Source organism: Balaenoptera ricei, chromosome 8 (assembly GCF_028023285.1).
Source record: "Balaenoptera ricei isolate mBalRic1 chromosome 8, mBalRic1.hap2, whole genome shotgun sequence".
NCBI classification, from domain to species: domain Eukaryota; kingdom Metazoa; phylum Chordata; class Mammalia; order Artiodactyla; family Balaenopteridae; genus Balaenoptera; species Balaenoptera ricei.
Window position 1 is genome coordinate 66465545 of NC_082646.1, and position 20904 is coordinate 66486448.

The following is a 20904-nucleotide window of genomic DNA, read 5'->3' on the forward strand; positions in this document are numbered from 1 at the left end:
CCTGTTTCCAGGAAGGGGAGGAGAAATAATGATTAGACAGGAGACTACAGGGGCTCCTGCCTTAGTTTTGCAGCTCAGAGCTCAAGCAGTGAAGGGAAGAAGGTGGGACAGGGTGCCCCTAAGAGCACATCTCGATTGTCCACAAGCATATCGACACGGCAGAAGTCCCTGAGTGCAGAGCTCTTCCCTGACGTCATCTTCGCCTAGCACTAGTGAGGCAAAAAGCCTGAGCGGAAGCTGGCCCACGCCTCGTGCTGACCCTACAGACCCAAGTCAGGGCTGCTGTTACCTGAGTGGGTGGGTTGTTGTACTTCCTGTCCTGAGGACTCCACATCCTGTGCAAAGAGTCCAAGGAGTTCTCAGACAGTTGCTGGGATTTTCGTCCTGCTCTTCGGCTCTTTAAGTCCACATCCTCATATGGATTCTCCTTGGGCAGATCTCCTGCAGAGGAGGAAAAGTTAGAGAAGGGGGCGAAGGGAAGAAGGAAACACACACACACACACACACACACACACACACACACACACATATAAACAAGCAGAATTCCTGTGAGCCAAAGAGAGTGGCTTCTGCCTGGCCCTTCAGCTCATGAGTCATGCAGCTGCCCGTCTGCAGTGGGGAGGCTACAAACAGATCCTGGCTCCGAGTCCAGAAGCTGAACCCCCCACCTCCAGTTCAGCTCAGCCTTGCCTGGCCTCTGCTTTGTAAATTCAGGGATTGCACAAGACTGGCTCAGCCACCCATGCCTGTGCCCAGCCAGAGGACAAAGCCAACACCAGGCGTCTCTCCTTGGCTCCAGTCCCTTTGCTGCGAAAGCCCCAGAGATATACAGTTCAAGGTAGGAAAGGCTTTCAGAGGTCACACGGCTGTCCCTTCACCCGCTGCTCCCTGAGGACCACTTCTGGAGATGGGCATGGAGGGAACTCTGCGAACGCTAGGGAGCCGGGCTTCACCAGGCCTCCCTCCTGCCTGTACACTGTGCCACAGCTCTCTCAGGACAGGGCTTTTGTCTGGTCCACTGAAGTAGTGAGCCCTCAGTATTACTTGTTCAATGAACCACTCTGACTACAGCGTCACTCCGCTTCCTCCACCACAGACCTCAGCAAAAAGACAATGGTCATCAATCCCCTTTCGGAATAAACTCTCCTGCTATGACACATGGGAGATGTGAAAGGCCTGAAAGGAGTTTGGGCTGGAGGGGTGGGGTTGGTGGGGAGTTCTTGTTTCTCTTCTCAGGACTCAATTCTAAAATCCCTGGCAGTAGGCACTGTATTGGCACTACGAGAAAATCACAGAAAGTCCAAAGTATAGTCCCTGCCCTTGAAGAGCAACCCCTTCCCACAAGCCATGCCCTCCTGCCTCTTTCCTGCCAACACACACCTGGACTTTTCTAAAATACAATACTATCATGAGCAGGGTCAGTCCTGGAACCACAGTCGTGCAGCAGAATCACAGTGGTGACAAGGTCCACGGGGACAGTGAGTAAATACTGCCCTCTACTGCCCTTCGTCTTGTCTTTCCTTAGCCTCCCCTCGGTATCAAGGCCACTGTTTGGGACGCAGGTACCAGTGGCCAGAACGCGGCTTTGCTGGAGGTGGCACACAGGAAGCTGCTAGCAGGGCTCACTCCAGCTTCTCCGATCAGCAGCGGGATTGAGCTTGGGTGATCACTGAGCCCCAGGGATGCCTGCCCGTGCCTCCCACCATAGAGGAGTTCAGACGTCACTTCTCAGGGAGCAGACAGAAGAAAGAGCCATAGACTAGCCACAAAGGCCACTGGGTGTGTAAGCTTTCCCAGGATAGGACACAGCAGAAAAACCAAATCCCTACATGCTTCTTCCAGATTTTTCCATTTCCAAAACCAAGATCTCCCCCAGTTGTGGTATCTACTTATTACTATCATGGAAAACCACCATGAACTTAGGAAATGCCTTTACAGAGGTGTAGGGGGGAGGGATGGGGGGGGCTGTGAAGGGGGGATTTCGGTCACAGCTAATTAGACTGCCATGGGAGCAATACAAATCTCTGTAAACTTATGAGTCAAAGATGGGTCAAGGAAGGATTTGGGACTGAATTAAGTGATTCCCAACACCAGCAGAGTCCCCAGCAATTGAACAGACGTTTTCCTGTAACACAGTCATGCTATGAAAATGACTTGTCTCCATTCCAGAGCCCTGACTAAGCAGAGCTGGCCCAGCAACCCTGCCTCCAGAAGCCAAATATGAAACCTGGCATCCCCTGCATGTTTTCTCCAGCCTACCCCACTGTGGGCACTTAGGGAGGAATCAGGATAGACTCTGTATGTCTTGGTCCCTCTCCAACATATATCCTACAGCAGTGAGGTTGGGGGACCAAGGACTGGAGAAAGCCAGGACATAGTCTTCCTGATCCTGTGAAACAGGACAGAGCAGAAGGGGTCAGGAAGAACATCTATTCCAGGCTCATCAAATCCAAACTGCTTTGGGCTGGATGACCAGCCAGAGTCCTTATCATCATCCCCCAACCTATAGGACGACTCTGTCTCAACTCCTTTAGAAGAGTTGCTCCAAACTACTGACACTTGGGGCTGGATAATTCTTGTGGTGGTGGACTATCCTGTGCATCTGTAGGACGTTTAGTAACAACCCTGGCCTCAATCCACTAGACAGATGACAGTAGCATCCCCAGTTGTAACAACCAAAAAAAAGTCTCCAGACACTGTCAAATGTCCCCTGAGCAGATGGGTGGATAAATGGATGATGGGTGGATGGGTGGACAGATGGATGATGGAAGGAAGGAAGGAAGGAAGGAAAAGGGAAGGAAGGAAGGAAAAGGGAAGGAAGGAAGGAAAAGGAAAGGAAGGGAGGAAGAAAGGAAAGGTGGATGAGTGGATGGGTGGATGAAACTGTACCCCCATCCCCACCCACCCCATTAAGAACCACTGCTTTAGAGAGATGTTTCTAAACTTCCTAATAGCTTCTGAGTGCCATGACGTGAGTCCCAAGGCAAACCCTCTTTTCCTCCCTCCTTCACTCTTTCTCCTCTCTCCCTTCTTTCTTTCCCCAGAATCAAAGCTGTGAACATTAATATAAAATCCAAAGCTCCGGACTTCCCTGGTGGCGCAGTGGTTAGGAGTCTACCTGCCAATGCAGGGGACACGGGTTCGATCCCTGGTCCGGGAAGATTCCACACGCCACTGAGCAACTAAGCCCGCGCGCCACAACTACCGAGCCTGCGCTCTAGAGCCCTCACGCCTAGAACCTGTGCTCCGCAACAAGAGAAGCCACCACGATGGGAAGCCCGCGCACTGCAATGAAGAGTAGCCCCCGCTCGTCGCAACTAGAGAAAGCCCGTGCGCAGCAGCGAACACCCAACACAGCCAAAAAATAAGTAAGAATTTTTTTTAAAAAGTTAAAAAAAAAAAAAAATCCAAAGCTCCAAGAAATAGATGCAGGAGACTGAGGCCCAGGGAAGTAACAGATGCACATCAGTGATAACATGGGAACTGAAAACAGTTGGGAACACCAGGCTCTCAAGCCCAGTGTTGCCTCTGGAAACTAAATTTCAGGAAAGCCTTAAATGCCTGCTCCTCCCGACTGCCCAGCCCTAACGTCAGCCTCTTTCTTCTCCAGCAAGGTTAACATCCTCTCTGATATAACCAGGCCACTAATCATTTCTCCAGGAAATGATGGCTGGCCCTGGCCCAAGCCCTGCCTCCCAGCCTTAGCTTGGGCCCTTCACAGCCCCCGTTCACCTATTACTCTCAGCTTCCTGGACTGTTCTGACTACCCTTCTGGAGCTGCCTCACGGAGACACTCCCAGCCATCTGTCCAGGTGGTAAGGGTGCCCAGGGGATGGGGATGTGCAGAGACCAAGCAGTCCCCGAGGCCTAGAGCCACTAAATGGAATCTGCTGAGAGCAAATCAATCCCAAAGCAATGGCTCAGAGCTGGGAGAGGAGGAGGGCTGGAGAGCCGGGCTCGGAACCTTCTCTGGAGGAGCAGAGACACAGCGAAGCAGAAGAAGCTGGAGCCGAGGGGAGAAACCTGGGGAAGCTTTGGCAGGGACATGGATGGGAGACCAGAAGCCTGGCAGACCTCAAGACTTTCACCTGCATTCTTGCCCACGCAGCTTCCTCGAGGGCGCTCCACGCTGCCCTTGGAGAGAGAGAAGAGGTAGGCCCTCCTCCCCCGAGGCCTGGCCTGAGCAGCTCCATCTCATCAAGCCCAGCTGTGGAAGCCAGAGGTCTCAACCTTTCCCAGCTTTGCTGATGAGACAAGGGACAGGGGCATCGCCAAGAATTTCTGCTTTGCACTCTTTTAAAGGCGCTGGTCAGAGCCCAGACTTATCATATGGATCCTCTTGAAGGAAGAACCCAGTCCCACCTAGCCCTGCCCCCACTCCTCCCCACGTCTCCTTTGGTCACTAACCACAGGTGCCAAGCACCCCACCCCCCAACAAATGCACAACTGGAAGAACCAGTTAGAGAAGGGGTGTGTGTCTGTGCACAAGCACTGAGAATTTCCCCAAACGGAATCTTTAGCTTCCCAGACCACACCCATGGCTAGGGCCATGGGTCTGCAGCTTCCCTCCCCAGCCCTCTCCTGCTTCCAACCAGCTGTTTCTCCTGGTTCTCAGCCTCTTCCCCTCCCTCGCACAGTGGAGACAGGGCCAGATTAGGGGCCCAACTCCCCCGACAATACATAGCACATCAGATGGGGAGCTCTAAGGGGCCAGTTGTTACCACCCTCCGAGGTTGGACAACATTTACCAACTGCCCGGGCACCGTTCCCTGGACTGCACCTCTGGGCGGCAGCCTCTATGCTGTTAGATGTCTCTGTCTCCCAGCCTTGGGACAAATGAGAGGAGAAGGCAGAAAGAGCAGAGGCTCAAAAAGCTTTGCAGTAAGGCTGACTGGCTCCGTCCCCAGCTCCCACCCCGCTCAAGTTCCTGGAAACTCTCCCTCAGCCCCAGCTAGCTGATGGGAGTGGGAATCTCTGCAGGAATGCAGCCCAGGCTCCTTGGTCAGGCGCCGAGGCCACGCCACATAACTCTCTAATAAGCTGCTTCCTTGGGTGCATTTTTAACTGTCAGGCTCAGAACGCAAACGATTATAAGGCTTTGTAGGATAGCAGCATCTTCCAGAGGCAGATGTCAAATTGGACAGGCGAGAATTAACCAGCCCCACAAAGCAACATGGCAGTAACTTTATTTCTGAACCACTCTATTGCAAATTAGCAAGATAACCTCAGCCTGCTTTGGAGTATCTCACCCCAGTTCCCAAGGTGTCGTGCCTGGCATGGGAAGGAGGCTAGCACACTCCCCAGGGCCCCTCGTTCAGGTCCAGGGCTCACGGAGAAGACGTGTTAGTGTCTGGGCCAACTGGCCCTCAGCCTCTTACAGACCAGGAACTCCAGACCAATGGGCTGGTCCCCGAGACAAAGACTCAGCACGGGAGCTCTGGCCCGCGCCCACCTCCTGCCACAGCCCGATTATCACACCCCCAGAACAAAGCTCCGTCTGGCCCTGGGCAAGGGAGGCAGCACAAGAAAGAGCTGGATAGTCCCAACCCGAGCACCTCAGCCTCGCAGAGCACAAGCTGGGCCAAGAAGACAGAGAAGGCTCCCAGGAAGTCAGGCACTGGTCAACCGGAGGCAAAAGTGAAAGTGACATTCAGAGTTCAGCAACAAGGGCCCCCCACCAGAGCCTCTACGGGGGTGGGTCCAAATTCTTGGGCCTGTCGCCAGGGAAGGAGAAAGGGTAAGTCAACCAGAATCTGAGAGAAAGAGAGATATTCTCCCTTGTATTTCCCTCTAGCCTCCCTGGTCAGGTCTAGAAGTTCAGACGGGGCTGCTAGGGGGACACTGAAGAAGAAAAACGTGCCCAGGGCACTGAACAACCGGAGACGCTGAAGCCCACCCTACCCTCACACCACAAGGGCAACGCAAAACACCCAGGTGCCCTCCCTCCTCCCTCCTCCCCATCCCTCTCCCCCCACTCTCTACACAACGCTCCAAAGACCCAGAAGCTAGCTGAGCAGCTAAGGAACATGCCCCAGCCCCAACCCCAACCTCACCTCGTACCAGCCCTCACCCCTAGCTTCCGGCTCGTCCAGCTAAGAAGCAACCAGGCTGCTCCTCTATTTTCTTGCCTCCTTGAGCAACATCTCAAAGTGGCCGGAAGTCCCCTCCACTGAGTGAGGAGGCTGAGGCTCAGATACGCTAGCCTCCCCCCTTCCTCTTCTAACCTGACCTCGGGACGCCCAGAGAACGGTTCCGTTGCCCAGAACGGTGCCTCCAAAATTCTCACCGCCCGCCGTGCCCCCCACACACCACACACCACACACCGTCCCCAAACAACCCCGAACAGAGCCCTGCAGTTATGGAACTCTGGCCAGGGAGAAAAGGTTGAAGCAGCCCTTTCTCTGTTCCAGCTCAGCTGATGCAAGAACATTCCCCCGCATGAGATCCCTGGGCAGCACAGAAAGGCTGCAAAGCCTCCTCCGAGAAGAGCGAGCAGTGAGGCCCCAGCGTCGGCAGCGCCTGGATCCTGAGCGGGGGCAGCTGAACACTGGAGTCTGCCCTGTCCCCTGCGGCAGCCACACTGGGTGCTCCCAAGGGCCCTGGGCAGCAACGACACGTGACAGTTCCTCTCAGACTGGAGGAAATAGACCTGTACCCTGCTCAGGGGTGGGAGGCAGATGGGGCTGTGCCCCTGATCCCCACAGCTCTGGACCTCAGCTCTGGGCGACCGTGCATACAAAGCTTTTTCCCAGTAGTAAAGGAAGAGGCCTCCCTCCCCAAACCCGTTTGCTGTTCTGGGGAATCTCGTTCCCACAGTCCTTCTGATATGACCGAATTTCGGACGGCTACATACTGTACACTCCCATCCTGGGAAAGCAGTGCCTGTGTGGACCTGAGCACTGATGCTGGCTTCCCAGAAATCCTGGCCCAGCAAGTTGTACGGAGAAAACTGGGAAACTGATGGCTCCAATCAAATCAGGGAATAGAGGACCCTCTCTTCCGAAGATTCCACAGTCTTATCTGGAGGGTTCTCCACTAGGGCCACTCCTCTCTGTATCATGCTCACTAAGACTATGTTCTTCAGCCCCCAACCCCGGCCTAAGGCAGAGATAAGAAAGAGACAGAGATGAGGGCAGGAGCGGTCAAGGGCAAGGGCACTTGACCTTCCTTTCTCTTCAGAGACCTACGCTGAGACACACGCTTTACTTGAACAAAACTGAAGCCCCCACTGAAGAGAATGAGGCCAGAATTAAAATAAAGGCCAAAAATAAACCCAACCCAGCCTAGACAATGGGCTTTTTGCTGTTGCTCAAACACAAGTTTGGCAACACAACATTCTCCCAGTTGTTGGAGGGCCATTCTCCACGGTGTCCTACATTTCTGACCTTCTGAGCAAGAGGAATTAACGGTTCCAGACTATCTTTTCAAAGATGTTTATAGAGCAAACAGCCTTGGAAGACAGTGTCTCCCTCCAGGGCAGAGGCAGATTTGTTTGCTGACCAGAATAAAAAGGATAAGGTCTCCTTATGGGGCAAAGGTTTGCTAGCAGCCCCTTGAAAAGCTTGGGGTTTCCTAAGCTTGAGGTTCCTCAGCTGGGATGCAGACCCACCACGTGTGCAGCCTCTACCTGGGCCTCCTCCCCACTGCTGCATGGGACTGGCGAGCAAGGGGAACCCATGTGAACATCAAGCTCACGTGGCCTGCTGTGCCATGAGTAACAAAGTCCTTTGTCTGTGATCCAAGTGTCTGTGTCTTCTGCCAGCATCTGTGAACTGGGGCAGGCTAGACTTGTTAGCTTGCAAGCAGAGTGAAATCTCAGATACTTTCACAGTTCTGACACCACTTACTTTAAGGGAAGAGTAGGTGAGATACATATTAAGGACCAGGCATTGTGCTAGGTGCTTTGATATATATTTTATCTCATTTAATCCTAACAATAATCCTGTGAAATGTTATTACTATTGTTATTGTTGTTGTTACCATCAAAATATCATCATCACCATTTCATAAGAGAAAAGGTTCCAAAAAAGTTAAGTGATTTGCCTAAGGATACACAGCTAAGAAAGGGCACCTGTTGGACTCCAAAGCCTTGCGAAAATAAAAGGAAGGGATGATGTGGTTTCCCCCTTCTTGTGGTCCCAGAAGCCCTTTGGGTTCCGATTCATTCAAGGCCAGGCTTTAATCTCTTAGCTGCTCAGTCTTTTAAGCTGCTTTCTCTGATGCCCGTTTCCTGGAGAAGTTCCAGAAGCTGGGCCAGGTCTGCCCACAGCGAATGAAGTGGAACCTGGAAGTGCCCCTCCTGCAGCCATTCTTCTGCAGCACCACAGACAAGCCAGCCCGCCACTCTACCCCTGCTTACCCACAATATCTTCATAGGCATTCTCTTCTAAAGTGCTTTTGGATCCAAACTTGGGTTGGCTCTCAGTACCATTCTCAGTGGGAGAAGAGGGGTACAGGGACTGGAGACTGGATGCATCCTCAAACTCAAAGGATTTTCTGCGGATAACAAAGAGTTTGAGTCATTCCGGCGGAACCCGACTCCTGCTGCCCTGGTGGGGAATGGCCAAGGGCAATAGCAAAGACCGGAGGTCCTCCTCACAAAACCAGCTACTGAGCAAAGCATCAAGATGGATCCAAACTTGCCATCCAAATGAAGAGACAGATGGTCTGAAAGGCCCCAGCCCCGGTGCCTGCAAATAATACCAATAACAACTACCACAGCTGAAAGGGATGTTACGTGTCAGATGCTGTGTCATATGCTCTACACATGTTAGCCCACTAATCTTCACAATGCTGCTACTAGGTATCGTGCCACTTTAACACTGATTAGCTGGAGGCTCAGGGAGATGAACTGATAGAGGTAAGACTCGCCCAGGATGTCTGACTCCACGGTCTGAGCTTTCGACTTGGGCCTCCAAGCCCCGGAGAACATCATTTTTGAGAAGTATCTACCATTACCAGAGGAATTGAGTGCCTCACCTGCTCTTAGAGTCTCACATCATGCCTGTATCCGAGCAAGGTCTCCGGCACTGAGCAGGCAGTAAGGGCTCAACATTGGATGGGTGATGCTCAGGGCTGTTTGGGGGTTGGGGAAGCAGCTGGTGGTGGATGGTTTGTTGAAACAAGAAGGCGCTGAACCCTCAAAACAAATCACACCACTTCTGAGGTAGAACTAGGAGGGGGCAGTTGCAGCCAGCAGCTACTTCCATGACCCTGCTTCCCTTCAGCTCGTCACCTGCTCCTTTCCATCCCCCAAATAACCTTCCCTTCTACTGCAGAATTTCAAAACCACAGCTGGTTAGCTTCTCAGACACCCTGAGCCCACAGTACCCTCTACTCCTCCCCTTCATCAGGGAGGTTCTTCCCTTCAACATCTAAGGCTTGGTCCCAGCTGCACGCTCTCCCTCTCCAAGGCAGGTCCCTCCCAGGGAGGGAGAGAAGGAAGTGCACTGACTGAATCCATCCTCTCACCCATTAACACCTCCCTCATCTTTGGGAACCATTAGGCCTTTCAGCTGATGCAGTCCTTTCTCTCTTGTCTAATGAACAACACCCCAAGGGCCCTGGGGTGCAAGTCAAGGACTAAAAGTGTCCTAAAGGCCACATCTTGTTCTCAGCTTGCCTGGCTACTGTGCAGCCCTCGACACAGACAAACACCTCACGTTGGCCCTCTCCTCCCTCCCCTCTGTGACACGGTCCCTCCTAGTTTTCAACTGCGTCTCGAGCTCCTGTGAGGGAGCCCCTTGTCTGCTTGCCTCTTCAATGCCACGGTCTCAGAGTCCGGTCTTCAGGACTCTCTTTCTCACTCTGCACTTTCTGGGGCCCCAATATTGACGACCATCACCATATCTACCATTTCTACCACGATGACTCCCAGATCTCTCTGTCACTGGCCCAGACTTCTCAACCAGCTAAATACCCAATGGCTGAGCACAGTGGTTCCTGAATGTTGGCCCGCAGACCACTGCTGGTCTGAGAGCAAGCTTTCACTGATGTATACAGTGGAGTCAACATCTTATGCAGGCGGTTCTCAAATCAGCAAAGGACACAAGTCACGTTCAGCCAAATTATCCTCGAAAATCCCTCAGGAAGGTTCCATGTCGAGGACCAACACACTGTCTTTTATTATAACTGATATAGTCAGTTAAAAACAGATTTCTTTTTCTTTGGTTGAATAGCAGAAATATATGGCTTGTATTTTTTTCTTAAATAAAGAAGTATATTAAATACAAGAATCGTACCTGGCACAGCAGATACAAACTTACTATTTCATGCTCCTCAGGGGAATACGCTCACTGTGTGGAAAGGCAAATAAAACAGCCTGTGCTTTTTGAACTGTTTTTCTTTTTTCTTTTTTTTTTTCTTTCCAAGAGCACAGATTTAAATTTGCTGTTAATTCTTACTGGAAGTGACTCCACCATATATGGTATATGTGTGTGTATATATTATAAATGTAATGTGTGTGTATGTGTAGAACCTTCAGGTTGATGTAACCTCCTCCCATCCCCTATTTTCACCTAGCTAAATGCTTCTTGCTCTTCTAAATTTAGCTCAGCAACTCCCTCTCTGAAGAGGCTTCCCCCACTCCCCACTCAGATGCCTCTTCCTCTGGGTTTCTGCAGCATCCCACCCAGAGGTGGATCAGGGCACGCAGCACAGCATCTATGATTTATTTATACATCTACCTCCTGCACCAGATCACCAACTCCTTGAATGGAAGAGCCACATCTTATGTGCCCCTGTGTCCCCTTGACCAGCACAAAGCCTTGGTGCACAGCAGGCTCTAGACAGATATTTCTAGAAACAGATGACTAAAGACAAAGCAAACACTCTTGGCAGGCCTGACGTAAAGAGTCCGTGAGCATGCTGACGTGGGCCAAAACATGGGATTACCTTTAGCCAAGGGCTCTTCTGCCTCATGAGTCTGAACCTTTGTGATGTCTTCCTCTCTGCACATGGCAGGAAAGTTTCTATATGAGATGGGATATGCTGGATGGAAGCCTGAACTATGGGGTCAGATTGAAGAATCTCCAGAAGCCAAACAAACCTGAATGCCCACCTGACTCTGGGTTAGAAGAGAAAGGCAGTGAGGGATAGGAGGACAGGCCTTCCAAAGGAAGCTGGCTCCCAGCCTACTCCAATTCAGAGAACAAGATGCCTGTCATCTTGCACCAACTCCAGCTGCTCCAGCTCCCAACTCACTAAAATTGTGGAGATGGCCGGGGTACTCCAGTGTCAGGAATACTGAGACTGACCAGGAAACCAATGTGACCAGGTCCTTCTTGGACATGGCCAAGAAGCAGATCAAATGTTCTTTCTCTCCTATTTCCATCAGTCTCCCCTTTCAGGATCCAAAGATCCCCTCTTCATATAAGCCCAGGGTTCCTGTATGGCCACGCAGCCCTCAGGAAAGAGGAAATCATGTTAAATGTGTCAACACTTCTGTGTTAATGGTAACATGCAATATTTAGATAATGCTTCAGTCAAAGAAATAAATCTCTAGCTGGCATTTCAGGTAGTTATGAGGCTAAGATCTTACTAGTCCTCAAGGGACTGCCAATTCTATCTAAAAGTAAGGTGGCCCTACCCTTCCCACAGAGGAATTTCCAACAGGGCTCTACCCCAAAGGCCAAACCCAGCCAGCATGTTCAGTACACAGCATTTGGAAGAAGCGCTTTCACCCTCCCACTCACATTGAAGTATCCTTACCCCGCAAGAGCAGAAGAACAGTCAATCTTTCTCACCTAGCTCATGCTTCACCTAACATTATTTGGTGCTCCAGAATTTATAAAGCACTACTGACTGTGACCCACAACTAGAGTCTGCTTCTGCATCCTCTACTGACAAGAAAGCCGCCGGGCCCAGCTCTATGTCACCGGAGGGGCATTCGTTACCTGCTCTGGGACTTGCGGTGACTGCGCATGTCCTTCTTGGGTCTCCGGGTGACTGGTGGGGCTGGGGTGGAGGGCAGGGGGGGCGGAGCAGCAGGTGTGGGTGAAGGAGGTAGACCATTGCTTGGCTTACTCTTGGGGTTCTTGTCAGCCTCATATTCAAAGGTGCGCTTGGGTTTGGGGACAGGGTTCACAGCGGGATCAGGGGAGCTCTTCGATGGCAGCAGCTGGGAGGCCGGGCTATTTCCAGGGGTCCCCGGCTTAGTGGAGCCACTACCTTCCCTCTCCGGGGGTGAGCCCGCCTCCCCCCCAACGCCAGCCACTCCTCCTGCCTGGCTGCCAGCGTTCACACTCGCGCTCCCTGTCGGTTCCTCCAAGGTGCCCAAGATCTCAGTCTTCCTTCTCCCTCGGTCTACACTGTAGCAGCTGCTGGGGAGCTGGGGAAGCCCCCCACCCGGCTGCTCCTTCAGGGCCTGTTCAATTTTCTGGATCCGACTCAGCACCGCTGAGCTCTCCTTCCTGCTGCCGTGCCCCCTGAGGAAGGCACTGGGCTCACTCCGGCCTGGCCGTTTCTCCAGACGATAGAAAGAGTCCCGGACAGGGAGTGCCTCTCCCTCCTCCTCGGTCTCAGGGTAGGAACACTCAGAGAAGGTCCTGCTCATCCTCCGGAGGCCCTTGAAGTCGAAGGTCTTTTCTGAGCTGCAGGGGGACGGCACTACACTGGGACAGCCCACACTGGGGCAGCCCTCACTGGCCACCCACTCGCCCCCAGAGCCCTCCCGCTTCTCTCCACAACCGCTCATCCTGGGCGAAGCCTCTCGGCGACCCTCCCATGCTGAAATCTTCTCCCGGATGCCCAGGCTGTGGGCACGGGGGCCAGTGCGGTTCAGAAAGATGCTCCGTGGGCCCGCTGCTGACCCCAGGGACGGAGTGCTCTGGGCGAGGGGGAGGCAAGCAGCTACTCCCTCTACATCCTGGGCTGCCCCCTGGACATTCTCCTTCTGGTCCTCTCTCTTGCACACTGAAGGGCTTCTGTCCAAATAACCGAAGCTGGTGGCCTCGAGGGGACAGACGGGGGGTGAAGTGTCTGGGGAGGGGGCTTGAGGATTTTGGGGTGAAGGATCACGGGGATGCCAGTCCTTGAGGAGCAGCCGGGAACTGCAGCGGCTTGGGTACCTGCAGGCTGACGTTTCACTGTCACTGAGAGGGTAGATGGGACTCCTCGGTGGGGAGAGAACTGGAGGTGGAGAGACTGACTGAGACCTAAGAGGGAAAAAAAAATAAAAAAGAAGAAGAGAAAATGGCAGTGAGTGGCCTGACAACACTGTTTCATTCTTAAAGAACTCAGCATCCCTTTCCTATAGGACTCGCAAGCTCAAAGTACTGTATGCAAGTAACGGACCTTCCAAGGCTGTCCTCAAGGAAACAGCTCCTTATCCACAGCAGGCTAAACTCAATGGTCCTCTCTGCCCAATTCATCCCTAGAGACCCTGAGTACTGTCTGCAACAGAAGCCAGTTCTATGACAGGCCAGGGCATCCCCAAAGTCCACATCTGTCAATCAGAGAACAGTAAGATCAGTGGTGTGCTGCTAAATGTTTAACAATCAGCTCCTTGGGCGAGAAAGCATAGATATGTAGCATCTGCCAACTTCCACAGTATAAATATTCCTACTATGGCTGATTTCAAACTACCAATGTGACCTCATTGGATGTGGACTTGGGAAGAAACACTAATGATCAACTCTCATGAACTGTTACAAAGCATCTCCAGCATGCCACTTCCCAAAGTGGCCCCAAATATGCACTCAAGCCCTTTGATTTATCTCCTTGACAAGCCCCATCTCCCCCGAGGCTTCTGCTACTAGACGCAAGATACCGCACCTCAGCTTGGGTCTTGATCAGAACTCAGATTCCTGAAGGTCTCAAAAGGATCAGGAGGGCCCTTCACGAAAGAATCCTTTCCACATTCTCAATGAGGAGGCTAATGGGGAGGGGAGACCAACTCCTTCGCAGCTCTAGCCTCTAGCAGTGGCATCGTATCAAACAAGCATCAGCCATTCCCCAGCTCCAAATCAACACCCCGGTCTTAGCAACTATCGGGAACAGTTCTAAATAAATGTTTTTACCTATATTTACTCATTGAATCTTCACAAAAACTCTGTCTTATTATTATACTTTATTATTATCTTCATTTTGCAAATGAAAAACACTGAGGCATACAAAGATCAAATATCTCATTCAAGGTCTCTAGCTAGTACGTGGTGAAGCCAGGACTACACTATACTGCTGCTCTGAAGAGGAAGCAGTGGCCTCTGCCATCTTTGTGAACTGCCCGGCCCACCAGACATAGGTCAGCAGAAATCCCTGCAGCACTGAGCACAGCCCTGTCTCCAATGTAGCGTTTGTAAGTATCAGGGAACCTCTTAGTCTTCCCTACTAGACCACGATTTCTTCCAGGTGGAGGGACACATACTCAGTGTCTAGAAGGTGCTCAGTAAATGATGAACAAATAAAGACAAGAAAAGGTAAAGGTGAGCTTACCGAAGAGAACCATGGGCATACTTCCTCTTCAGCACACTTTTCTAGTTGTCTACTAGGGTCCTCACTGTCAACTTTCAGAATTTTTCCCAAACCATTTTAGTTCAAAGACAGCAGGGCTTTGCCAACACTGCATGCTACCAAGGCCTACCTGACCCTAATGCTGTGGCCCTCAAAGCCAGGCGGTCCAGCCTCACAGGCTCCAGAGCGCCACACCATCCGCGGAACGCAGCCAGCTGCCCCTGAGCCAGGCTGCAGTCACTGCTCCATCACACACAGAAAACTGCAGCTCGGGTGAGTCAGGGATTGGCCAGCAATTCCCTGTTGGGTCATAGCCTCTGGCTGCCCCCGATCAACAGGAAACCTCAACATGCTTAAGTTGTTTTTAAAAGGGCAAGTCAAACAAGAGCCCTCCTACGTGTACATGGGCACAGATGAGAGAAATTCGGTGCCCAGCCAAGCCGATGACCAAAGACACTCAGCTCAGCGAGGAGGTGTGAAAAGAGTAAGCCTCGGTACTCCCTAGGGTAGGCAGTGGTAGGGCAACGAGCCAAGCTTGAGCCTGGGGAGAGCCCAACCTACTCACGATAGAGAAAGGCCCAGGCCCCTCACTTTTTTCACAGAACCATGGATGCAAAAGGTCATCCGTCCAGCCCTGGAAGCCAACAAGTGTCCGGGCTACACAAAGGACTCTATGTTTCAGTTATTCTCCGTTGGAGGCGGGAGAAGATGCCTTTTATAGAGGATGACCTTATCATGTGTTTATTCATTTAATAAATACTTAGTGAGCACCTACTATGTGCCAGGCCCTGTTCTACATGCTAGATACAAGAATAAACAAGAGACAAAAATTCATGTCCTCATGAAGCTTGAATTCTAGTCGGTGATGGCCAGTACCTAATGAGACGCAGAATCTTTTAGGAAGCCTTTTCAAACGACATATGCCTCATTTCTCCAGACATTTTGATAAACGCTCCCCTAGCCACGTATCTCTTTAACCCTCAAGGTGAGAATTCACCGGTCCATGAAGCCACCTATGGGAGGGTGGAGGGGTGGGGGGTGGCTCCCATAGGGGGACAGAAAAATGGTGAGAACCTCTGGTCTGTTTGATTCCAGCATGCTTCTGATGATTTCAGAAAGGATGATTCTGTAACTTCCCTCAGTAGTTCAAACATGGAGAAATTCCCACAAGTTAAGAAATTCTCTCCATGCCTAGTCTGCTTTAACTGAGGTTTAGTTTTTCTCCTCTGGTGAAGGATAAAACAGAGAAGAGACGGGTCCTTTCCTTTAAAGGTCCTGGTCTTCGGATCTTTGCTGATCTGGGGCCCAGAGCTGCAAGTGCTCCTCGCCCAGCCACCCCACACAGGCCAGGTCCAATGTGCTCCAGCAACTCAGGGTGAAAAGGGGGCCTGCCTATGCTGACCTGGAGCCCGGGCATACCCCGGCTCATCACAGAGAAGGCAATGTTCACTCACTCTACGATCACAGATAAGGCCCTGCCCTCATGGGGCTCCGGATGCTCACCTGAGGGTAGAGGTCACTGCATCTCTCTACATGTTTCTGATTCTACCTGTTATCAGGAACATGACCATGGGCAAAGCCACACCCTCTCTCTGAGCTGCCAGTTTCAATTCCTCAGAATTGTTCTAACTGTATCACAGGGTTGTCGTAACGGGCACATGTGACTATGGATATGAAACGATGTCATACATTGTAACTCATTATTACTGTTAATTATTAGTTATAAGTTTTTCACCAGGTTATCTAGGCCAGTTGTTCTCAGTAGAGGGTAAGAACATCACAGTTGCAGGGTTTAAGTTCCACCACAGCCACTAACAAGTTACATGACTTTGAGCAAATAACTTTCTCTAAGCCTCAGTTTCCTTATCTGTAAAATGGAGGTTAAAAGGACACATATCTCAGAGGATTGTTGTAAGGAATAGAGACAATACGCATCAAGTGTTGAGCTCAGTGGCTCACACTAGTACTCAATCTTAGCTTAATAATTACTAATAGTAACAAGGAGCTGCCTAATCAGAATAATCACTTGGCAAACTTTTTAAAACAGTTTACCTCTGTCCTTGGGTTCTAAACATTTGGGGTGTGAGGGGAAAGGAGTAAATTAAATATGGCCATAAATTCTTTGCAGCTCATGCTATCAAAAGGTTGAGTCTATTCTTCTGCCCCTTGAATCTAGGCTGACCTTGTGATTTGCTTTGACGAATAGAATATGGTGGAAAATAAGTTGTCTCAGTTCCAAACTTGAGGCCTCAAGAAGCCTTGCAGTTTCCGCTTCACGCGCTTGGAACGCTGCCCTGAAACTGTCACGTAAGAAAGCCAGTCTAGTGTTTCAGAGGAGGAGAGGCCGTGCGCAGCATCACTGAGGTCCCTCAGCCGACAGCCAGCCGCCACATGGGCCTGACACATGGTGAGGTCATCTTGGACCCAACTGAACCAGCTACATGAGCGAGCCCAGGGGAAGCCAGTAGAGGAACTTCCCAGTGAACGCACAGAAACACGAGAAATCATAGGTTGTTCTAGCCCACTAAGTCTTAGGGTGGTTTGCTACAATGTAATAGTAAAATGATGTGGTGGGAAAGGCACTGTGTGTAATTGGCCCTCCCCACCCCAGTGCAGGACCAGGGCCCTGGGCCTTCCATCCCCGTGCCTCTCTCTTCCTCCACTTCCCTACAGACCAGCTGCCAAGGTCTGAATGTTTGGACTGCATCCCTCTCCCCCTCTCTCTCTCGCCCTCCTCGAGGCTCTGGCACTCTTTTGGGAGTCTCCCCTGAACACTCCCTAGAAATGAAGCTAGTCCTGCAATCCCAAGAGTCAGCTTCTATCAGTGCTTGCTCCCAGGTTGAGGGAGGGCTCAGGAGAATCTGTTACCTAGAGAACAGGGAGGCTTAAGGAGGAACACACTGGGGGCTAGCAGTCAGGATGAGTGTGTCCTTGTGACAGTGAGTTTACACAACAGGTGGCACCTCCTTGGCATGGATGGGAGAGGGTGCTCACTTTTGGGCTTCAGTTTCACTCTCTAGTTGTTTCCCAGTTCCTCAAACTGAGGTCGGAAGTGAAAGCAATTCTCCCCCTGTTGGACAAGGAAAGACTATGGCCAAGAGAATGACAGTGCTGGGACCCAGGCTGCCTTAGGAAGCCAAGCGCCTGAGCAAAGCCTTCTTTTGGGTCTGGTCTCCCATTCTGCCACTGACCGTCTCCAGCTTCACTTCTTCAGGGCTCTTGGACAGCTCCTTGCCACCCTTCCCTGAACCCTGAACAAGGGAACAAAGGAAGCCACCTACTCCCCAGGCCACAGTGTGGTAACTGTACCAGGCTTGAGACACACACCTTGGTTCTTCATCCATTCAACCAGTATTTACTGAGCACCAACTATATACCAGGTACTATTCTAGGCATTAAGGATTGGCAGAGACTAAAAATAGACAGTCTTTCTCTACAGGTTACACTCTTTTTTTTAAAATTTATTATTATTTATTTATTTATTGGCTGCGTTGGGTCTTCGTTGCTGCACGCAGGCTTTCTCTAGTTGTGGAAAGCGGGGGCTACTCTTCGTTGCCGTGCGTGGGCTTCTCATTGAGGTGGCTTCTCTTGTTGCGGAGCACGGGCTCTAGGAGTGCGGGCTTCAGTAGTTGCGGCACGCGGGCTCAGTAGTTGCTGCGCGTGGGCTCTAGAGCACAGGCTCAGTAGTTGTGGCGCACGGGCTTAGTTGCTCCACGGCATGTGGGATCTTCCCGGGCCAGGGATCGAACCCATGTCCCCTGCATTGGCAGGTGGATTCTTAACCGCTGCGCCACCAGGGGAAGTCCCTCTACAGGTTACGTTCTGGTAGAGGGAGACAGTATGGCTTTAGTTGTCTCGAGTGAACAGACAATAAACAAATCAACCCTGTGAGATGGTTGTGGGGCCAGTGAAGAAGAATAAAGCAGGGTAAAGGGGTAGAGCTTAACAGTGAAGCAGATCAGGGGAGACCCCTCTGCCAGGGAACATGTGAACAGAACCTTGAGGAAGCAATGTGTATATCCGGGGGGATGGTGGTGGTGGGGAATGTTCCAGGCAAGAGGAGCAGTAGGGCAGAGGCTTGAGGCAACTGCAAACTTACTGTACTCTGGGGGCAACAAAGGGGCCAGTGTGGCCAGCGTGGAGTAAGAAGAGAAGGAGTGGGCTGGAGATCAGTCAGAGGCACCAGAGAATCCCATGGACCAACGATGAGGCTTGGGCTTTTACTCTGAGAGAGAAAGGAAGCTCTTGAAGGGATACGAGCAGAAGAATGACATGCTCTGACTCCATATGAGAGAATGAAGTGTAGGGATGCAGGGGTGGCCACAGGGAGATTACTTAAAGGCTACTGTAACAATCCAGGCAAGAGGTTACAACCGCTTGGATTAGATCGGCAGATCTATCAACATCTATCTCGAGGGCTGTGCCAATCAGAGTTGCTGACGGAGTGGATGAGAGGTATGAGAGACAAAGGGAAGTCAAGGATGAATCACAGTTTCTGGCCTGAGCACCTGGTAGAAAGGAGTCACGGTTACACCTTTCCATTTCGGATTCATCAGTAGTATATAGATATTATGTAAAACTATATGGCTAGATGAACCATCAAGGGAGTCAGCATATCTAGAGAAGTCCAAGGGTTGAACCCTGGGGCACTCCAGCATTTCCAGCTCACGTAGAGGAGGAACAACTAGCAAAGGAAACTGACTGGGAAGAGCACGTAGTGAGGAAGGAAGGAAACCACGAGGAGTGATATTCTGAGACCTTCGAGAAATAGGGAGTGATCAGCTGAGCCAAATCTGCTAACAACGGAGCAAGGGAAAGACTGCGGAGTGATCCCTAGATTTAGGTAGTCACTGTGACCTTGAGAAGAGAGGTTCTGGTGGCAAGGCAGGGAGGGAAGCCTGACTGGAAGGAATTCAAGAAATGGAAGAGAGAAAGTGGAGATAAAGAGCTCGGACAGCTCTTTCAAAGGGTTTCCCTAAAGGGGGAACAAGGCAACGAGGTGGTAGTTAGAGGGGAATGTGGGGTACAGAGCGTTTTGTTGGTGGGTTTGAGATCAGTTATTACAGCATGCTTAAATGATGACTGGAATAATCCAGTAGAGAGGGGAAAAGCTGTTAATGCAGGACAAGAGTATAAGTGCAGGCAGTGAGCAAAGTGAGCAGGCAATGAAGGGCTGGGGACTCAATGCCCATCTACAAGGAGCGTCTTAGACTGAAGAACCCCATTTGCTCTCATTCCCATGTACCCAGGCTGAGTGTTTTCTCACACGATCTCATTCCTATGCTGCTTTATGCTTCCTTCACCGTGGCTTTGACTCCTGCATATATTTCCAATTCATTCCACAGAGGGAAGAAAAGATCCAGAAATGTTCTTTCTTCCTGTCCTTCAAGCATCTGGATCCAGCTTCCTCTCCAACCTCAATGATCTACTCAGTGCCTAAGTCCTATCAATTCTACGTCCTTCACATCTCTCAGATCTGTCCCTCCTGTGCCATTCCCACTGCTACTGCTGCTGCCTTGATTCAGATCTTATCTACCGGGACCATTCAAACAAGCTCTCAACTTCTCTCTCTGCTTTCGGTCTTAACCCAGTTCCAAGTCCAGCCTCTCGTCTCCTGACATCTTTCAAAAATACAAAACTCATCATGCTTCAAACTCCCCACTATATACAGAATGAAATGCAAATTCATCGGCATGGATCACAAGGCCTCCATGATCTGGTCCCTATTTTTCCTTTATCATTTCATACTGTCTTTTCCTCCAAACAAATCTGCATCCCACTCTTAGTCACATCAAACTCCTTGCTTTTCACAACTTTAGGCCTCCACGCATTCAATATTTCCTTTGCCTGCAGTGCTGCCTTGTGTCCACTTACATGTCTCTGTAACTCCTCTATGGAATCTCTCTTCACCCTACCCCCCTTACCCAGGTGGAGATGTCTGATTTTTGATGCCTCCACTGTGCCTGGAAAAATGTCTATTATGGTACTTGTAACACTTTACTGGACTATATTTTTCCTCACCTTCCTCCCTTACTAGACTATGAGTGAAGCTACTTGAAGGTGGTGACAGGGTCTTGTTAATCTTGGTATCCCCTGCTCTTTGTACTGCATCTAGAATTTAGTAGGAATTAATGTATTTGTGCTGAGTGACTAAATGAATGAATACAAAAATAAATGATTAAAACCTAGGTCTCCTTATTACTCCTCAGGGCATTGCTTACAGACTTCGTTGCCTCTCTCTTTGTGCCATATGACCTGAAGAACAACACAGAAAGGTACGCAAAGCACTTAGTGCAGCCCAGCATGGCTGTCAGTCCCTAAATCCCTCTCCCATAAGGCAAAAATCGTACCCTAGACCAAGAGTCTAGAGACCTGGGTTCTGCTCTGGTCCTGGTTCCATCACGTCCTGGATGGGTTCATGAGCAAAGTCACCTGAATTCTCTGAGTTCCCCC

At 50.9% G+C, this 20904-nt stretch overlaps 1 protein-coding gene across 4 annotated transcripts in view; it reads right to left on the bottom strand.

Annotated features, from left to right (window-relative positions):
- The window catches only part of DENND2B (DENN domain containing 2B), a 150467-nt gene that overhangs the window by 21432 nt on the left and 108131 nt on the right, over nt 1-20904 (bottom strand). For 3 of the 4 annotated variants that reach the window (XM_059931073.1, XM_059931072.1, XM_059931071.1), the window contains 3 exons: nt 11895-13154; nt 8360-8496; nt 290-441 (listed from right to left, as the gene is read on the bottom strand). In XM_059931073.1, coding sequence (XP_059787056.1) covers nt 290-441; nt 8360-8496; nt 11895-13154 — 1549 coding nt within the window. Of the gene's footprint in view, nt 1-289; nt 442-527; nt 600-8359; nt 8497-11894; nt 13155-20904 lie in introns of those variants that run through there. The other variant, XM_059931074.1, reaches the window with a different exon arrangement.